Genomic DNA, 17,686 nt, shown 5'->3' on the forward strand with positions numbered 1-17,686 from the left:
ATATTTCTCCACAGTTGTTCTGAGTCTGGCACTCTCAGAGAAAGCTGAGGAACATAGCAAAGAATAAATTCAGCACAAACAAGTCATTTGGCCAGTTCAAGAGTTTCATAACCCTTAGGCTCTGACATCTGATTAATATTTAACTGTTTGAGAACCTTCAGCATATCATGGGCACATTAGAAACAAGGAGTAGTTTCTCAGGAGATAAAATAATACATGAAAACAACTTCTTAGAAAGTTGGGAAATCCTGTTTACACACTGCTGTCTCCTGTGTTTGTTAAGTCCTAGAGACATGACTACAGAACATATATGGGACATACAATTCAGCCATGATAAATAAAAATAATGTCTGAGTTTTTACTTTATATATTGTCTACATTCTCTATGCCACATCCTAGGTGCCAGAGAAATAAATAAAATGCCCGTTCTCAAAGATGGTATACAATAGTGGAAAAGATAAAGAAAACATTACAAATATATGATAAGTGCTGTAAAATAATTATGTAAGAGACTACCCAGCCTTCTTAGGAAACATTGGGAAGGCACCTCAGAAGAAACAATGATGAAAAATTTAGTGAAAATTTGCCAAATGGATAAGCAATGGAAAGTGTTACACTCAGACTTAAAGTGAATCATAGATTTTTTAAAAATGCAGGCATAGCATTTTTTAATAGCAGGGCACACCTGTGAACTGCAAGAGTGAAGATGGCAAGCATCTATGATTCCAGAAAATGAAGAAAAAGGTCACTAGAAATATTGGGAATAACCTTGAATACTTTACAAAAGTGTTTAGACCTTAATCTTTAAGTGACGAGGAATGAGGACAGGTCTTATACAAGGAATGACACACAATTTGATTGGGGGAAATCTCCTTCTTGTAACAGAGCTGCAAGGCACATGGTCTGAATCTTGCCTTGGAATGGACAAATTATCACACAGATATTTTGAATAGTGGATCAAAGCATGAACTTTAGAGTCAGAGAAATCTGGGAACCATAATGTAGACTTTGGCAGATTATTCCATTCTTCTAGTTTTCTAATTTATAATCTATTCCACTGGTTAGCCAACTTTTCCTGTAAAGACCTAGGTAATAAATATTTTATGATTTGTGGACCATATGGTCTGTGTTACAGTGATTCAACTCCACTATGTTAGCAGAAAAGCAGCCATAGATAACATGTAAACAAATAAGCATGGCTGTATTCTAAGGCAACTTTATTTTAAAACACCAAAATTTGAATTTCATATAATTTTCATGTGTCATGAAATAGTATTCTTCTGTTGAGTTTTGCCAACCATTTTAAACTGTAAATAGCCTTCTTTGCTCAGAAATCATACAAAAACATGTGGCAGGCCAGATTTGGCTTGTGGGCTGTTGATTACTGATTTGGTAGTGGGTGCTATTAAATAATGTAAATTTTTTATACTAAAAAATTTAAATAAACTCCTTAACATAGTTTGTAGCATCCAGTATAAGATCACTAAGTATAATTAATACCAATTACATTAAACAGAAAATTTTTCAAGAGGCTGAGAGCAAAGGAGAAACAGAAAAGATCAGATGGGGAAAAATCAGTGAGGTGGAGGTGACAGATTTAAAAGAGACTGACAAAAGTGAGAATATCAAGTAGCCTGAACGCTTAAAACGTTTAAACAGAAATAAGAAAAATTAAGGTGAGGTTGGAGGAAGGAAGAATAATTTAGAAAGTTGTTTAAATATTCCAGGGAAATGTTGGAGAGGAAGAAATTCTTACCTACCCTTCTAGGTTTTTCCGGCTGGTCTGAGAATTAAACTGATGTGAGACAGATGAACAAAAGAAAATCAAACTGAAATGTAATCAATTGTGTAGATGGGAGAGACCCAGGAAAACAAGAATTCTCCAAAATGGCCAAAACCTTCACCTTAGAAACCATCTTCAGCTAAAGACAAAAGAAGATGTTGGGGGTAGTGATTTGAGACCATAAATGAGGAGGAAGGCAATGTACATGAATGGATAGAAAAGCAGATGTTTGATAAACAAAAGCTGGGCCCTGAAGAGACCACAGGACACAGAGAGGACTCTGATCTCCAAGCCACTTCCAGCCCATATTCTTTGCCAATCCCCCTGGTGATACTCTATTCCAGGAACAGGCCCTCTATCTAAATTCTTCTAGGCAGTTAGGGGGAAGATCAAAGTTTCTTCCTGATTCGTCTGTTTCTTAAAAAAGCCTCATGCCAAAGAGACACATTTTGTGGTGGCAAATTTTGCTCTCCTACAAAAGAAATGATGAAGACTTGAACTAAGTTAGTAGATCCTTCCTGGGCCACAGGTGGCTGCTGCTGCCAGCTCAACTCAGTGGCCTGCTTGGATACAGCTGAACCATTAGGTCAGGTCCCAGGCTGTTATCTAAGCATCAGACAAGAGCTCTGGCCTGGGACCTGGATGGTTCCCTTTTCCCTACTCCTGACATCAGAAGTTGGGGACTAAGCCCAGGTTTGTCTCCATCAAGAGGATCATGTCAGAAGACACATGTCCTTAGGTTGGTCACATCAGAAGCAAAGGATACTGAGCTTTCCTTTTAGTTCCTAAAAAACAGAGCAATCACAGGAAGAAATAACCTCAGCAATTAGCAGATATTAACAAGTGCAAGCCTACATCTGCTTGTTTTTTCATCTTCTAAGATAGTCACATACAGAACTTTAAGAGTCTTCCTATTCAGGAACTGTCATGATGGTTCAAAGGGAATTAAGAAACAGGAAATATTGTTCAATTTGAAGATAGTTTTTATTATGTGGGCCACCTAATGAGGAAATAATGATACTATTAAATGCCATTTTTAATTTTTTATTACAAGAAAAAATGGGACTCTGTGGTAGGATTTTTTAGTAAAAATAATGCAGTAAATTTCTGCTTTGTCATATATTCTTTGCTCCCACCACAAAGTGAAAAGCAAACCAGAAATATATTTCTAGGCTCAGAAATAAGACAGGTGTCTCCATGAATCAGAAACTCAAAGTACATTAAACCAATACAATGTTGTAAAGTAATTAACCTCCAATTAAAATAAATAAATTTATATTAAAAAAAATAAACTCAAAGTAGGGAAGAAGGCTGAAGTCATGGAACCTTTGTGCTCTGAGTCTGAAAGAAGACAGTACTGAGTCTGGGTCACCATAGAGTAGGAAGGATTGAATTTTTACACGTTAGATATGACCCAGAGCCAGGTTCATTGTTGAAAGCAAAGATTCTTCCTGCTTGCCAAAAAAGGCACATGAGGAGTCCTAAGGATGCAAGAGACACATAGTCTTACTATCAAGTACCAAGCTTATTATCCTCTTACTCAGAGAACGAGTTTGTGAAAACAGCTATATCATCCATAATATCAAGAACCCCAGAGTGATGTTATATGCCCTGGCCCTAGACTACAGCTTCTGGTGAGCTGAAAGGATGCTAAACTGCCTCAAAACAGTGAAGAAAAAGCAATAAATGGGACAATGAGAAAGCAAAATTTGGCCAAAGGCTTATGGTTTAGAACAAACAAAATCTATGCTAAACAAGACAGATATCAAAATTATTATCACATTTTGGATTATGTTTTATGTAGCAACATAACAAAAATTTGTAGTATGTTATCATCTATAAAATGATAGATGAAAGAATTATACTTATTTTAAAAGATTAAGCAATAATGAAACAAACATTGGCAAAAATAAAACAGAAACATTTAGAATATAAATTTATAAAAACAACAAAAAAGATATTTAGATTGAGACAAAGTAGGTACTTGTTGAATGCACTAAGTCAAATTTTGGTTTCTTATGTTATTGAAATTGAAATTTCAAAGTGTAAAACTTAAACTAAGTTCATTTCTTTTGTTTTGTTCTTTTTTTTAATTTAATTTATTTTAACTGGAGGCTTCATTTAGGCTATAGATGTCCAAGAATCCTCTCAATGCTAAAACTTTGAATCAAAATCAGTTTTTTCTATAAGATTTGATTCGTGCTTTGTTGCTCAGTTGTATCTGACTCTGCAACCCCACAGACTGTAGCCCGCCAGCCTCCTCTGTCGATTGGATTTTTTAGCTGAGAATATTGAAGTGGGTTGCCATCTTCCCCATTCAGGGATTGAACCCATGACCCCTGTGCCTCCTGCTTTGCAGGGGGATTCTTTATCCACTGAGCCATCAGGGAAGCCAATAAAGAGTTGACTCCATGCCAAATTGTTTTAAATATTTTCTTGAATGAAATGCATGCTAGTAAGATTCATTCATTAATCCCTACTAAAGAGCGAAGGGACTCTGGTACTGTACAAGACTTGGGCTGAAAAGTGGGAATGGAGGAGATTCAGACATAAATCAATCAATCGGTAAAGTTTTGTGATGAGTTAACAACTCATACAAAATACAAATAAACATTTTTAAATTTCTGTAGAAAGGCTGGTAAATATTATGAACTATAATTCTCATAATATAGGATGGTTTGCAATCTTATACTTAATATTTAAAAAATGCTAACCTCACATGAAGAAATAACTGATTATTAAAACATTTATGCCTGGTCAGAGCCAAAACATATTTTCTATTGTACTCAGTCATGTCCCACTCTTTGTGACCCCATGGACTGTAGCTTGCTGTTTCCTCTGTCCATGGAATTTTCCAGGCAAGAATACTGGAGCAGGTTGCCATTTCTTCCTCCAGGGAATCTTCTCCACCCAGGAATCCAACCCAAGTCCCTTGCATCTCCTACATTGGCAGGTGGATTCTTTACCACTGCACCCGCCTCCCAGGAAGCCTATTTTCTGTTACTTGTCTGTTATTAATATCAAATTTTCTTGACTTGGGGGAAAAATGAACTAGGAATCTGTAGATACAGACTCTGCCATGTCCTTGTTAAATTACCATTGACAAGTAATTTAAAGTCTCAGTTTTCATTATTTTTATATGTTGAATGGTGATATGAATATTTGCTCTTCCTAGATCTTAGGGTTGTTGCAAAAGGCAATTGGAAAAATGAATATGAAAGTTCTTTGAAAAGCAGAAATCACCACATAAAATATGCCTTATTAATTACTGCTAAAGAGAACAGTCAGCTCAGGAGTACTGAGGAGTTTAGTGTCTTACAGATAATTAAAGTATGTGTAAAATGCTAATAGGTGTCATCCTTGGCACTTCCAAGTATTAATAATGGTATTTTGCTCTTTTCCCAATTCCCCTTTCTCCATTAACTTTCCTTCTGCAGAACCTCTTCCTGTAACCAGTGTTTCAATATATGACTATAAACCTTCTCCTGAAACAGGAGTCCTCTTTGAAATTCATTATCCAGAAAAATACAATGTTTTCACAAGAGTAAACATAAGCTATTGGGAAGGTAAAGACTTCCGGACGATGCTATATAAAGGTAAGAGGCAACAGAAAGATGAAAAATGATGACTCTTACATTTTACATAATTTCTGCCGAATGGCCTTGCTCTTGCTCTGAAGAAGTCTTATAAGTCACTGTTTGATCATAATGAACCAATAAAAATAGTTACTGATGCATGAAAATATTGTTATGAGGAGACTTAAAATGTTTGGTTCATTATTTTAGAGTCATGTGTCACGCATAAACATAAAAACTCAAATTATTATGACTTACATGTTATTCTTGCCAAATATTATTCCTGCATGTCTGGTGTAGGAAACAATTTAAATTTAGAAGCACAGCACCTAATCATTTCCTTCTGAGTGCATTAAGGCATTTCCAGACCTGGGAAGTTAGATGGGGGTCTTTCAAAAAATTTCATTTGGAGATGGTCCAACATTATTCTCGAATGCTTAAGACAATACTTTTCAGTTCCTTTGTGTATATTTATCTGTATGACTAGTTAAATGACTGCATTAATATACAAAAATGGGTTTCACTATTTTTACTGGCTTGATGGGAATCTTGTGGTCAGAGAGAGAGAGAAGAGGGTCCAGGGGAATTAAAAATTTCTAAAGAACCCCAATCAATTTCTCTGAATAGACTAGAGGGCAGAAGTGGGCCAAGTGGGAGAGGGACAGGGAGAGGACAGAGGACATTCAGTTTTGGGAACTGAACTGGAGAGACAAATATTCTCAGGACACAGAGCCACTACACTTATCTGCACCGAGTGTAGGTGCTGGTCTCAAAGCTGATTAGTTGTAAATGAAAACCAGGTAGAGGATACTTACTCAACCACCTAAGCCATGATACCCAGAAACATCCCACTTTGACTTGCTACTTTTATAAATTCCTGAATCTTCCAAGGATTTTTTTTTTTTAATGAGACAGTGTTTAAGGCACATGCAGTAACTCTACAGGTTTTTTTTAAAACTTAAAAAAAAAATCAAATAAACAAAAATAGACTCTATTACTGCATTCTTTGTTTTCAATGAAAACAGATTACCTGAAAATTAGTAATTGGGACCTTGTTTGCTTATTGATCACATGCAAATATAAGTTTATAAATAACTGAAAACCATCACTGACACTTTTGTTGAGCTAAATTCCATGAATTTAAAAATGTTAACTAGTATGCTCCTTTTTTTAAGTTAATTAATTTTGCAAATTATTTTTGGCTTTTCATTCAATAAGTGGTATTTTCAGTTCCTTTCCCTCATTCCTTTCCAACTTGGATTGGGTTTTTAAGTTTATTATTATCTTCCAAAAAAAACATTTTCTAAATAAAATTCAATTTTTAAAATTTTCTTCTTTTTTCAGGAAGGTCCCATTTGCCAAATGACAAATCATTTTCTTTTAAAAAATAGGCTATATTTTACAAGTGAGTCTAGTGAAAACATTTCTTGTAAAATTATTTTTTCCTAAGTCATAAATTGGCAAAATACCTTGGGTTCTTACAGTAAATGATTAGCATAAACCTAATCTCTACAATTTCTATATGTTACCATTTCCACTTAATACATCAAATGTTCCTATAATAAAATTTTAATTCCAATTGTATCTAATTCTTGCAGAAAAAGCCTTTGTGTCTAAAAATTTCAATTTTCATCTCAAGCCTTAAATCAAATTTTTATTACTGACTATACTAGAAGTCACAGGAAATATTATTTGACAGATAGTCATAATTGTTCAGAACTTTCTAGAAGTCTGTGGCATTTAGAAAACCAAAAATTTAATATAATTGTTTTTATTCCTCAGATTTTTTTAAGGGAAAAACAGTGTTTAATCACTGGCTGCCAGGAATATGCTATAGTAATATCACCTTTCAGCTGGTATCAGAGGCAAATTTTAATAAAAGCACTCTTGTGGAGTACAGCGGTGTCAGTCATGAACCCAAACAGCATAGAACTGGTAAGTCATTTGAAAAATCAAATTTAGTGAAAAAATAATTAAATTATATGTTGTTGTTATATATATTCTTTCTGTCATCCTAAGGAAAATTCTGTTCCAGAACTCAGAAAAAAATACATATTTCAATAATCTAAAATGAATTTTCTATCAATGTAAAATGAACTGAGCAAAATACTCAATAAAAAATTTAAATATCAATGAAATCACAGATTTTTAATCTTTGAATAAAATAGCATGTGATATTACCAAAAGTTATAAGTAAGTAACTTAACTGAATCAAGTAGACATCAGTAAATCTACAATATGACATAATAACCATATGGCAGAAGAACAGATGTGAGATGTTCTAGTATAGATTATCTGATTATTAAAAGAAAATATTAGGATTCAGATACACCTAAAACTTGGCAGTGCTTAACTTAATCATAGGATGGATAGATGGATGAATGGATGGATAGACAGATGGGTAGGAAGGTGAAAGAATGGATGGGTAAAATAAATACACACATGCTAAATACCCATCACCAATACCAATAGAACTGACATTTTCCCCAAAAACATGCTTAAGTATTCGATAAGCATGAGGAGGCACAATTCATACAAACATTGGGAATGGGTTATAATAGATCACCAACAGACCCTGCCAATCTGAAATTTTAAGATGTCATGATTCTCATTCTTTAGGCCAAAACAAAGAAACTATTTCAGCTAAATATTAATATTCTATTCACCTTACATCAACACCTAAGATTCTACTTGTAGTTTTCATTATTCAAGTAAAGAAACTAGTTGAGCATCTTTTACCTGGGAGATTTTTTAAGTACTGGGCGAGATGAAAACAAAGTCCGCTGAAATGGTTTCCTGGCCTCAAAAACGGTAGAGGTACTACTGGCACTCATGGGCTTCTCTGGAGGCTCAATGGTAAAGGATCCGCCTACCAACGCAGGAGACATGGGTTCAATCCCTGGGTCAAGAATATCCCCTGGAGGAGGAAATGGCAACCTACTCCAGTATTCTTGTCTGGGAAATCCCATGGATGGAGGAATCTGATGGGCTACATCCATGGGGTCACAAAGAGTTGGACATGACTTAGCAACTAAACAGCTATTGGCAATCATACAAGGCAGAATGCAATAAATATTATTAAAGAGTTGGACATGACTGAAGTGACTGAGCATGTACACACGAAGTTATATAGCAGCATGAAAGAGCAAAAGATTAATTTTTATTAAAAGCTCCTAAGAGGCGAGTGTTGAGTTGCTGTTTGAAAGATATGTAGAATTTGTTGTAGGTAGAGACCATTCAGTGGCCTTCATAATTTTCTACCACTAGAAAAGCATACTTCCATAATTCATAAACTTATTTTGTGGGCATAGTTTTCATTTTGAGAGGTTAGAAGCGAAGCCATATTTGCAATATGTGTGTTAAAATTCCTAAAGGTAATTTCAACACACAACTCTCTTAAGTGCAACTATGTCATAGGGAGTATTTTTAGCCTTGATAGCTATAAGACACTATAGTTGCTTTTTTGTAAAAAAGCCAAGACATGGAAGCAACCTAGATGTCCATCAGCAGATGAATGGATAAGAAAGCTGTGGTACATATACACAATGGAGTATTACTCAGCCATTAAAAAGAATACATTTGAATCAGTTCTAATGAGGTGGATGAAACTGGAGCCTATTATACAGAGTGAAGTAAGCCAGAAGGAAAAACATAAATACAGTATACTAACGCATATATATGGAATTTAGAAAGATGGTAACAATAACCCGGTGTACGAGACAGCAAAAGAGACACTGATGCATAGAACAGTCTTATGGACTCTGTGGGAGAGGGAGAGGGTGGGAAGATTTGGGAGAATGGCAATGAAACATGTAAAATATCATGCAGGAAACGAGTTGCCAGTCCAGGTTCGATGCATGATGCTGGATGCTTGGGGCTGGTGCACTGGGACGGCCCAGAGGGATGGTATGGGGAGGGAGGAGGGAGGAGGGTTCGGGATGGGGAACACATGTATACCTGTGGCGGATTCATTTTGATATTTGGCAAAACTAATACAATTATGTAAAGTTTAAAAATAAAATAAAATTAGAGAAAAAAAAAAAAGATCTAGTGACAGAGACTCGGTTTTTTAGAAAGGAGATTGTGATAAGCTGAAAAATATGTGTGTAACTCTACTTTGGAAGTGGTTCAGTCACCACTTTGACTAACATAGTAGCATTATTTAATGTATTTGAAGTGTGACTGATGATACGATAATGTGTGCACATCATATACAAAATCTTAAGTAGACATGTACTTGAAGTGACACTTGTTCTTGATGTAAAAGTACAATAAAACTGTTTTCTACAATATAGTAAAGTTTAAAAATAAAATAAAAATTTAAAAAATAAAAAAAACTCTGTTTTCTGAATCTGCTTTTATGTTTGACTCATTAATAAAGTATTCATTATAATAGTTTAAAAATACATAAAATGATAATTCTCTTTCTTATAGCCCCTTATCCACCTCAGAATATCTCAGTTCGTATAGTGAACTTGAACAAAAACAACTGGGAAGAAGAGAGCGGCAGTTTCCCAGAGGAATCGTTCATGAGGTCACAAGATACAACGGGAAAGGGCAAAGTCTTCCATTTTACAGATGACACTCCTGAAATTCCCTCTGGCAACATTTCTTCTGGTTGGCCTGATTTTAACAGCAGTGATTTCGAAACAACATCCCAGCCATATTGGTGGGACAGTGCATCTGCGACTCCTGAAAGCGAAGATGAATTTGTCAGCGTGCTTCCCACAGAATACGAAAACAACAGTACACTCAGTGACATGGAGAAATCGGCATCCAGCTCTTTCTCTTCTTTCCCTGTACAAATGATATTGAGTTGGTTACCACCAAAACCACCCACTGCCTTTGATGGGTTCCATATCCACATAGAAAGAGAAGGTAAAGTACTAGGAAATCAGAGGACTTAAATGGTGCAAAGGTAAAGAAAATGGGAACTTTTAAAAATTCCATTTAGAAAGAAAGACTGAAGGTAGACAGTTAAGATATAAAGAAAAATGGTAAAGAAAATGAAGAATTTATTGAATATCCCAAGGCAGACTGAAACCAGAAAATGAAAATGAACAGATTGGGTCAGAACCCAGTTTGGGTAGTTCACACATCGCAAGTATAGGCAATTGTACACATTTTATTGCTGACATTTCACCTCCCCCAGGCCACTGAGGAAACTTTGAATAGATTTTGAATTAAATTTCTTACCATCACAAATTACAGAATATCCTGGAGAAGTGTTCTGTTTTCCCAGCACACAAACTTGTGAAGCATGCAACAAAAGAATCTTGCTGACAACATGGCTACTTTCCCTAGAGTATCAGACCTATGTTCTGCTTATCAGGCTAGTCTTATTCCCCTCTAGGGGTGCTCCCCTGGAACCAGCACAACTCACATTTTTCCAAAGAGGGACTGGTAGTAGAATAAAAATACACAGCAACTGGTATTCCCACTCTAGCTACCATATTATATATATGGTATTCACTTAGCAACCAAGAGACATTCTTTGTATTTAACCCATTACTTTATGAAAAATAGGGCCATGGCATTCAGTAAATTTGAGTCACGAATCATATCTGACTTGTTGTTTGGTAGATTTTCATACTTATTTGTTGTTTATTTTGTTTTTATAATGACATACTTCATTTTTTGCTCGCCAGTCTAGTAGTTTGAGTGGCAAAGGTTGTCAAGCTGTCAAAATTTGAGGTTAAATTGACAGCCTTACTTACATGCTAGGGTATTCAAATCATATAGTCTCATAGATGACATACTGTTTGCCCCTATTTTATCCAATAGAATGAAATACAAGATTTGTGAATTCCTCTATATTGGAGTATAGAGCGACCAACAATACCCAAATATTATATAAAATTGAAATCCTTTGTCATTTATAATTATTTGAGTCAAAAGTCTTAACATCTGCCTGAAATTATCTGTATTTTTAAAAAGTTCCCTTAGTCTTTTATTTTTCTGTTGCTCGATATAGTCTCTGGAAAATAAGGTCTTATATCTTAGAATATTTTGTAATGCCTATTTCCATGAAAGTTCAATCATGCTTTTATCTGACTGCAGTGTGTTCTGTTGAAGGCTACTCTGGTCACCAAATGATAAAAAAAAAAAAAAAAAAAAACTTCAAATGAAGTAATAAGCAGCAGGAGATGGACTTTGAAGCAATGTAAAAATCATTTTTACTTTTAAAATTTCTGGAAGTCAGCCAATGAAGCAAAATATAATGTGTCAGAAAATATACCCAGAGGATTATTTCTAACTAGAAAAATAATTCAATATATTTTAAGACACTTACGGATATTTAATGTTATCACAAAGAACTTGCACAACATTTGGTACTGTTTCTTTTAATTCTTTATATCCAAATGAGAAAGTTGATCATTGCTATCTTCTCCTAACATTATACTTCCGTTTTGTGTGTATCATTTTACTGCTGACAGTATGTAAGAATGCAGTATATATGTATCCATATTTTTATTGATTTGGACACTGTATTTTAATTTTGTTATTTTAAAGTACTGTAAGAAAACAATTTGAACTCTTAACCATCTTTTTTCAATAGCAATTTTTGTTTGGAGGTATAATTCAACTCAACATAGGGAAAGAGGCAAAATAAGAAAATACTTTTTTAAAAAATTAATTGACCTGTCTATAGCCAAGGCTATTCCAGATATCAATTCATATATATTCTCTTCTTTATATATGATTTAGAAAACTTTACTGAATATTTGACAGTGGATGAAGAAGCACATGAATTTGTTGCAGACCTGAAGGAGCCCGGGAAATATAAGTTATCTGTGACAACCTTTAGTTCCTCAGGATCTTGCGAAACGCGAAACAGTCAGTCAGCAAAATCACTCAGTTTTTATATCAGTAAGTACCAAAGAGATTATTTTGCACTTACAGAGGAGCTAGAACAATGGAGTTGGTGTGATGAATGATGCTTAAGCATCAATTATTCATCAAACCTTAGAGACCCTGAGAATTCTTCAAGGTCATGAGAGGCCCAAATCCATGTGGTTTTTGACAGCAGAGAAAATATATGTATGTATCATAGTAGCAAATTTATCCGGGGATTTAACTTGAGGATTTTTTTTTATTATTGAGAAAATTGAACATTTGTTAAACTGACCTTTTGCACTAGTGGTAACAAACTCTCCAAGGACATGGACACATAGTTAAGGAAAGAGGACTTTTGTTTGAAGCCATAATGAAAACTGGTATTTTTGAACTGTCTGAAAAGGCTCATTGAGTTTGAGGAGCTTGAAAGAAGCACAGAGATTCAAATGTAGTAAGACCTAGGTGGTCTCTCCAAAAATTAGCACAAACTAAGATAGAGCATGGGACTTCCCTGGTGGCTCAGATAATATAGAATCCACCTGCAATGCAGAAGACGCAGGTTCAATCCCTGGGTCGGGAAGATCTCCTGGAGAAGGAAATGGCAACCCAATCCAGTATTCTTGCCTGGAAAATCCCAGGGACAGAGGAGCCTGGTGAGCTACAGCCCATGGAGTCCCAAGAAGACAGACATGACTTAATGACTAAACGACAACAACAAAGCTGTAACATCATGAAAATACCAATACCAAGTCTTAGGGCAGCTTCTACTGATTCCATCAGGAATAATAGCAGGCCAATAACTAGCCTCAGAAAGCTATACAAATAGTGCACATAGGTAACGTTTTCTGCTAATCTGACTATGCTTACCAAAAGTTTAGAGGCCAAAAATCTGTTTCCTAGCTTATCCGGAGTTAATGTGCCTCTGATCAGCAGAAAAAAAAAAAAACAAACCCAGAAGGCAGTGGATAAAAACTTCATTCTGAGAAGGATGATCACCATATGTTATCTCCAAAGGCAAAATACCACCTTTCATTAAATGACCCTCAAAAAGACAGGCGAGATAACAAGGAGGAGGGCAGAGGAGAGAAATCAGTTTATTTAGCAGCCTAAAAATGTTGAAAATACCCTATATAACAATTTTTCTAAGGAAATCAAAAATGTCACCACTTGTGAAAGGCTTGAAATATCCACTAGACAAGCAGAAAAAAATATCCATGATCAGCTTGCATGTCTGTCAGTTACAGGAGATCTTTGACATGGCATCATTTGAGAATGAAAGCAAAGTTTAGTATTGAGTTCTTCCCATGAGGCTTAAAATGTTTCATTAACCCAGAGATTCCCTTGTCTGCCAGCAGAGATCCACTGCAAGTTCCAGGAAAACTCCCACAACTGTTCAGGCCATTAGCTCTTCCCTGCTCTGAATTTCTACTGTGTTTCATAATGAAGTGAAAGTGTTAGTCGGTCAATCTCATCCAACTCTTTGTGACCCCATGGACTGTAGCCTACCAGGCTCCTCTGTCCATGAGTTTCTCCAGGCAAGAATATTGGAGTGGGTAGCCATTCTCTTCTCCAGGGGATCTTCCTGGCCCAGGGATTGAACTCAGGTCTCCCGAATTGCAGGCAGATTCTTTACAGTACAGAGCTTATCTCTGAGTGTGATATTTTTCTAGATGGATTTTATTGGGTACCTCTTGTTTTTCATGCCACATAATAAAACCCTAAGTTGGGGTTATACTCTTTGCTTAGGTTATACTCTTTGCTTATTTATTATTTCTGTTGTACATTCAACAAATATTTATTGAATCACTTTCCAGTGATAGGCACTTTATTTTTAGATTATCCAAACTGACCAGAGCTGCTGAGAATGTCAGAATTGCTCACAAATATGATTCTTTTGAAGAGATGCATGTTAATATTCATTTAGGAAAATACTAGAAATTTTGCTGTTTCTTTGCCAATAAAATAACCTGTTTGGAGTTTCAGATACTCTGTTCTGCAGTAATGAGTTATTCAGGTGTACTATGTATATACCTTTGATTTATAAGAATACTGTATTTATGTAGTTTTGAAGGCTTTCCTCAGAGGTGAAAATTAAGGTAGAAATCTGCATTAGTCTCCCAAAAGCCTTCTGAAGGGAGCATTGCTATTATCTCCATTTTTAGGTGGAAAAAAAAAAACCTAGACACAGAAACTTTAGCCACTTAGTGTGAGAAGGAGAATCAGACTCTAGAAATCTTTAGTAGCAGAGTCCATTTCCATGGAGTCTGCAGTGACCTGTTACCTTGGGTTGATTATCAGGTCCATCCTATTATAAAGCCATTAAATGAGTGATTTTTTTTTTGCCTCCATCCACCCTCGCCCCCACCACCTCAGATCTTCGTAAAAGTAATAGCACTTCACATTTGATAGTTTTCTAATACATTACAATCTCATTTGATCCCAGCAACAGTCTTGTAAAGTAGACTAATCATATGGCATCTTGGTGAGTTAACACAAAGCCCTGGCCCAGGAGATAGGAACCCCAGGTTGTCTCTCAGTACTCACTCTGTGACACTGGGCAGGTCATTCACATCTCTGGGCCCCAGTTTCCCCATCAGTAACCCACACTGGAACTCTAAAGTCCTTTCCAATCCTAATGTCCTATGATTTGTCCATTTGACAGATGCAGTGACAGAGATTCAGAGAAGTCATTTGCCCAACATTGTATCGCTAATAATGAGCAAAACTGAGTTTGGGGCCAACTTTCCTGTTTCCAGATTCATCCTTCTCACAGTTTCATAATGCTCCAGGAAGTTTCACACAGGGTTAAGAGTATGGATTTTGAAACCAGACTTCTTGTGTGTGAATCCCAGCTCTACTTATTCTATCTCTGCCTCAGTTTCCTCATCTGAAACTGAAACCAATTCAGTACTTATCTCATAAGTTTAGTTAAGAAAATTAAAGAATTAAAATATGTAAACACAAATAAGCTTAAAAGAGCCTGGCAAACAGTGAGTCCTACATCTCTTTGCCATTGTAATGATCATTTATATAATTTTTATTTTCTTTGCCCCATTTCCCATGAGCTTGAGACTGCTCTCCCCAGCAGAGTCACTTATTCCTCCCCTTTTCCTGGGCTCCAGGAATACAGCTTCTTATTGAGAGAACTGAGAAATGTATCCTAAGCAAATAAAAGAAGTTGCACATTTGCATTTTAACAGGGACTTTCAGGAGATAATAATCACCTTACCATTTCTTGGGTCTTCACTATGTGTCAGGCACTGTGCTAATAACCACTTCGGAAATTTAAAAGAACAAAGCTAATGGCGGGCACTTTTAGGGAGATATTTTAAAATTAGGATCCCACCGTGTCCTCAAATTATCACCCAGGTTTCCACCAGCTTCTGTAATTGAGCCTGTCTGTTGCCTATTTCTTCTCTAAGGGAGTCACACTCTGCTCTTTGATCCTGCTGTCGCCAAATTTAAAATTTTCTTCACAGGATTGCAGTAGAGGCTAATTTGAATCTCAACATAATTATTTCTAGAGCCCAAAGATCCTAACAGCAAAGGAATCACAAACACTCATGAAACCACACTGCCACACACACTCTTTGTTAAAAGAGAAATAAATTCTCTCTGGTGTAGAAGTTACCAGAATAATCTCAGAGGCATGTAATAAATGAAGTGGAGCTTCTGTCTCTCAGTAGAATTCGTTTCATTGCTGCCACCAGGCTGTTGCTTAGGTCGATGGGGAGGTCACCCAGTGGAGACCGTAGCTAAGCAGAGGATGTGAAGACTTGCCAGTCTGGCTGCCAGTCTAACTTGGAATGTCTTTGTAAGGGCGAAAGGAAAACAGCATGATTTTTAAAACTATAGTCTATCTCAACCCGCTCAGCCTGAAACCTCCCCTGTGCTCTGATTTGACATCCAGGTCCTTCAGGAGAATGGATTGAAGAACTCACGGAGAAACCCCAGCATGTGAGTGTCCACGTTCTAAGCTCAACCACTGCCTTGATGTCCTGGACGTCTCCCCAAGAGAACTACAATGGCACCATCGTGTCTGTGGTGTCCCTCACCTGCCAGAAACAAAAGGAGAGCCAGAGGCTGGAAAAGCAGTACTGCACTCAGGTAAAGGAAAGGAAGGGCCGTCAGGCTCACTCACCTCCTGCAGCCCAGCCTCGCAGGAGATGCCAGGGTGCCACCGTGGCAAGCAGCTGTGCCAAGGTCTCCCTGGTGCATCATGGATACAGGAGCCAGGAAGTCAGGGCACAAGGCTCTGCAATCACAGTCACCTTCCTTTCCTCTCTTAGAACTACTGTCTTCCTTTTACTTCCATTCCTCATTCAAGAACATATCCTGAGCACCTGTGATGTGCTGAGTACTGGAGGAGATCGTGGGAATCTAGATGATTTTTATACATCCTGCTCTTGCTGAGTTTATAGTCTAGAGAGAACAATAGTAAGAACACATGTTATTACTGCAGAGTATAAGACCTAGGCTAAAAGTAAGTGAAGGTGGGGCTACATGAATTCACAGAAAGAAGGGCATGAATAAATATGGATGGGGCAAGAGGATTTGAAAACTGATCAGAAGAACTTTACCTTCTAGGGGAGGAGACAGGAAGCAGAAGGTTTAGGGGAGATTTGGTGCAGATTTTTTATTTTTTCCATTTTTCCTTGTTGTCTTAACTATAAAGGTAATACATGCTTACTGAAAAAAAAAAACAATTAAAAAATTTCAGGTACATAAAGTGAAAAACAATCCCCTTACTAATATAAATGGAGACTTTTAAAGGATAAACAGCAGTTAGCTGAGTGAAAGGGGTAGGTGGGGGAGGTGGAGAAACCTGGGAATCTGTAGTTCCAGGCGTGACTACCAGAATGAACTGCCATGCCCCGTCATCAGTTCTGAATGAAACCACCAACCTGGGCATCTAAGCAGACTTTGTTCTCGGACTCCCTGAATACATCCACTGGAAGCCTGAAGCCAGTCCTATTTTCCTAAACCTGGTTTTACTTTTTTTTTTCCCCCATAAGATCAAAGAAACTGATTCTTAGTGTCTTACAAACACAATACTTTAAAAATTGGAGTGTAACTGCTTTACAATGTTGTGTTAGTTAATGCTGTACAATGAGCTGAATCAGCTACATGTATACATATATCTCCTCCCTCTTAAACCTCCCTCCACCACCTCCCCCACATCCCACCCTTCTGGGCCATCACAGAGCATCCAGCTGAGCTCCCTGTGCTATACAGCTGCTTCCCACTAGTTGTCTGTTTAGCATATGGTAGTGTATATAGCAGCAGCAGCAGTGTATATATGTCAATGCTGTTCTCTCCATTCATCTCACTCTCCCTACCCCATGTCCACATATGCATTCTCTACTTCTGCTTCTCTATTCCTGACCTGCAAACAGGCTCATCTGTACCATCTCTCTAAATTCCATATATATGCATTAATATACATTATTTCAAACACAATCTTTTCTTGCTTAAGGGCAAAAAAAGTTTA

General features: G+C 36.7%; 1 protein-coding gene across 4 annotated transcripts in view; it reads left to right on the plus strand.

Annotated features, from left to right (window-relative positions):
• Window positions 1–17,686, plus strand: part of PTPRO (protein tyrosine phosphatase, receptor type O) — a 260,730-nt gene that overhangs the window by 152,574 nt on the left and 90,470 nt on the right. For all 4 annotated transcript variants that reach the window (XM_027541422.1, XM_027541423.1, XM_027541425.1 and 1 more), the window contains exons 3-7: window positions 5,221–5,379; window positions 7,141–7,293; window positions 9,793–10,236; window positions 12,067–12,228; window positions 16,106–16,302. In XM_027541422.1, the coding sequence (XP_027397223.1) occupies window positions 5,221–5,379; window positions 7,141–7,293; window positions 9,793–10,236; window positions 12,067–12,228; window positions 16,106–16,302 (1,115 nt within the window). The remainder of the gene's footprint in view (window positions 1–5,220; window positions 5,380–7,140; window positions 7,294–9,792; window positions 10,237–12,066; window positions 12,229–16,105; window positions 16,303–17,686) is intronic.

The sequence above is a fragment of the Bos indicus x Bos taurus genome, chromosome 5 (genome assembly GCF_003369695.1).
Source record: "Bos indicus x Bos taurus breed Angus x Brahman F1 hybrid chromosome 5, Bos_hybrid_MaternalHap_v2.0, whole genome shotgun sequence".
NCBI lineage: Eukaryota > Metazoa > Chordata > Mammalia > Artiodactyla > Bovidae > Bos > Bos indicus x Bos taurus.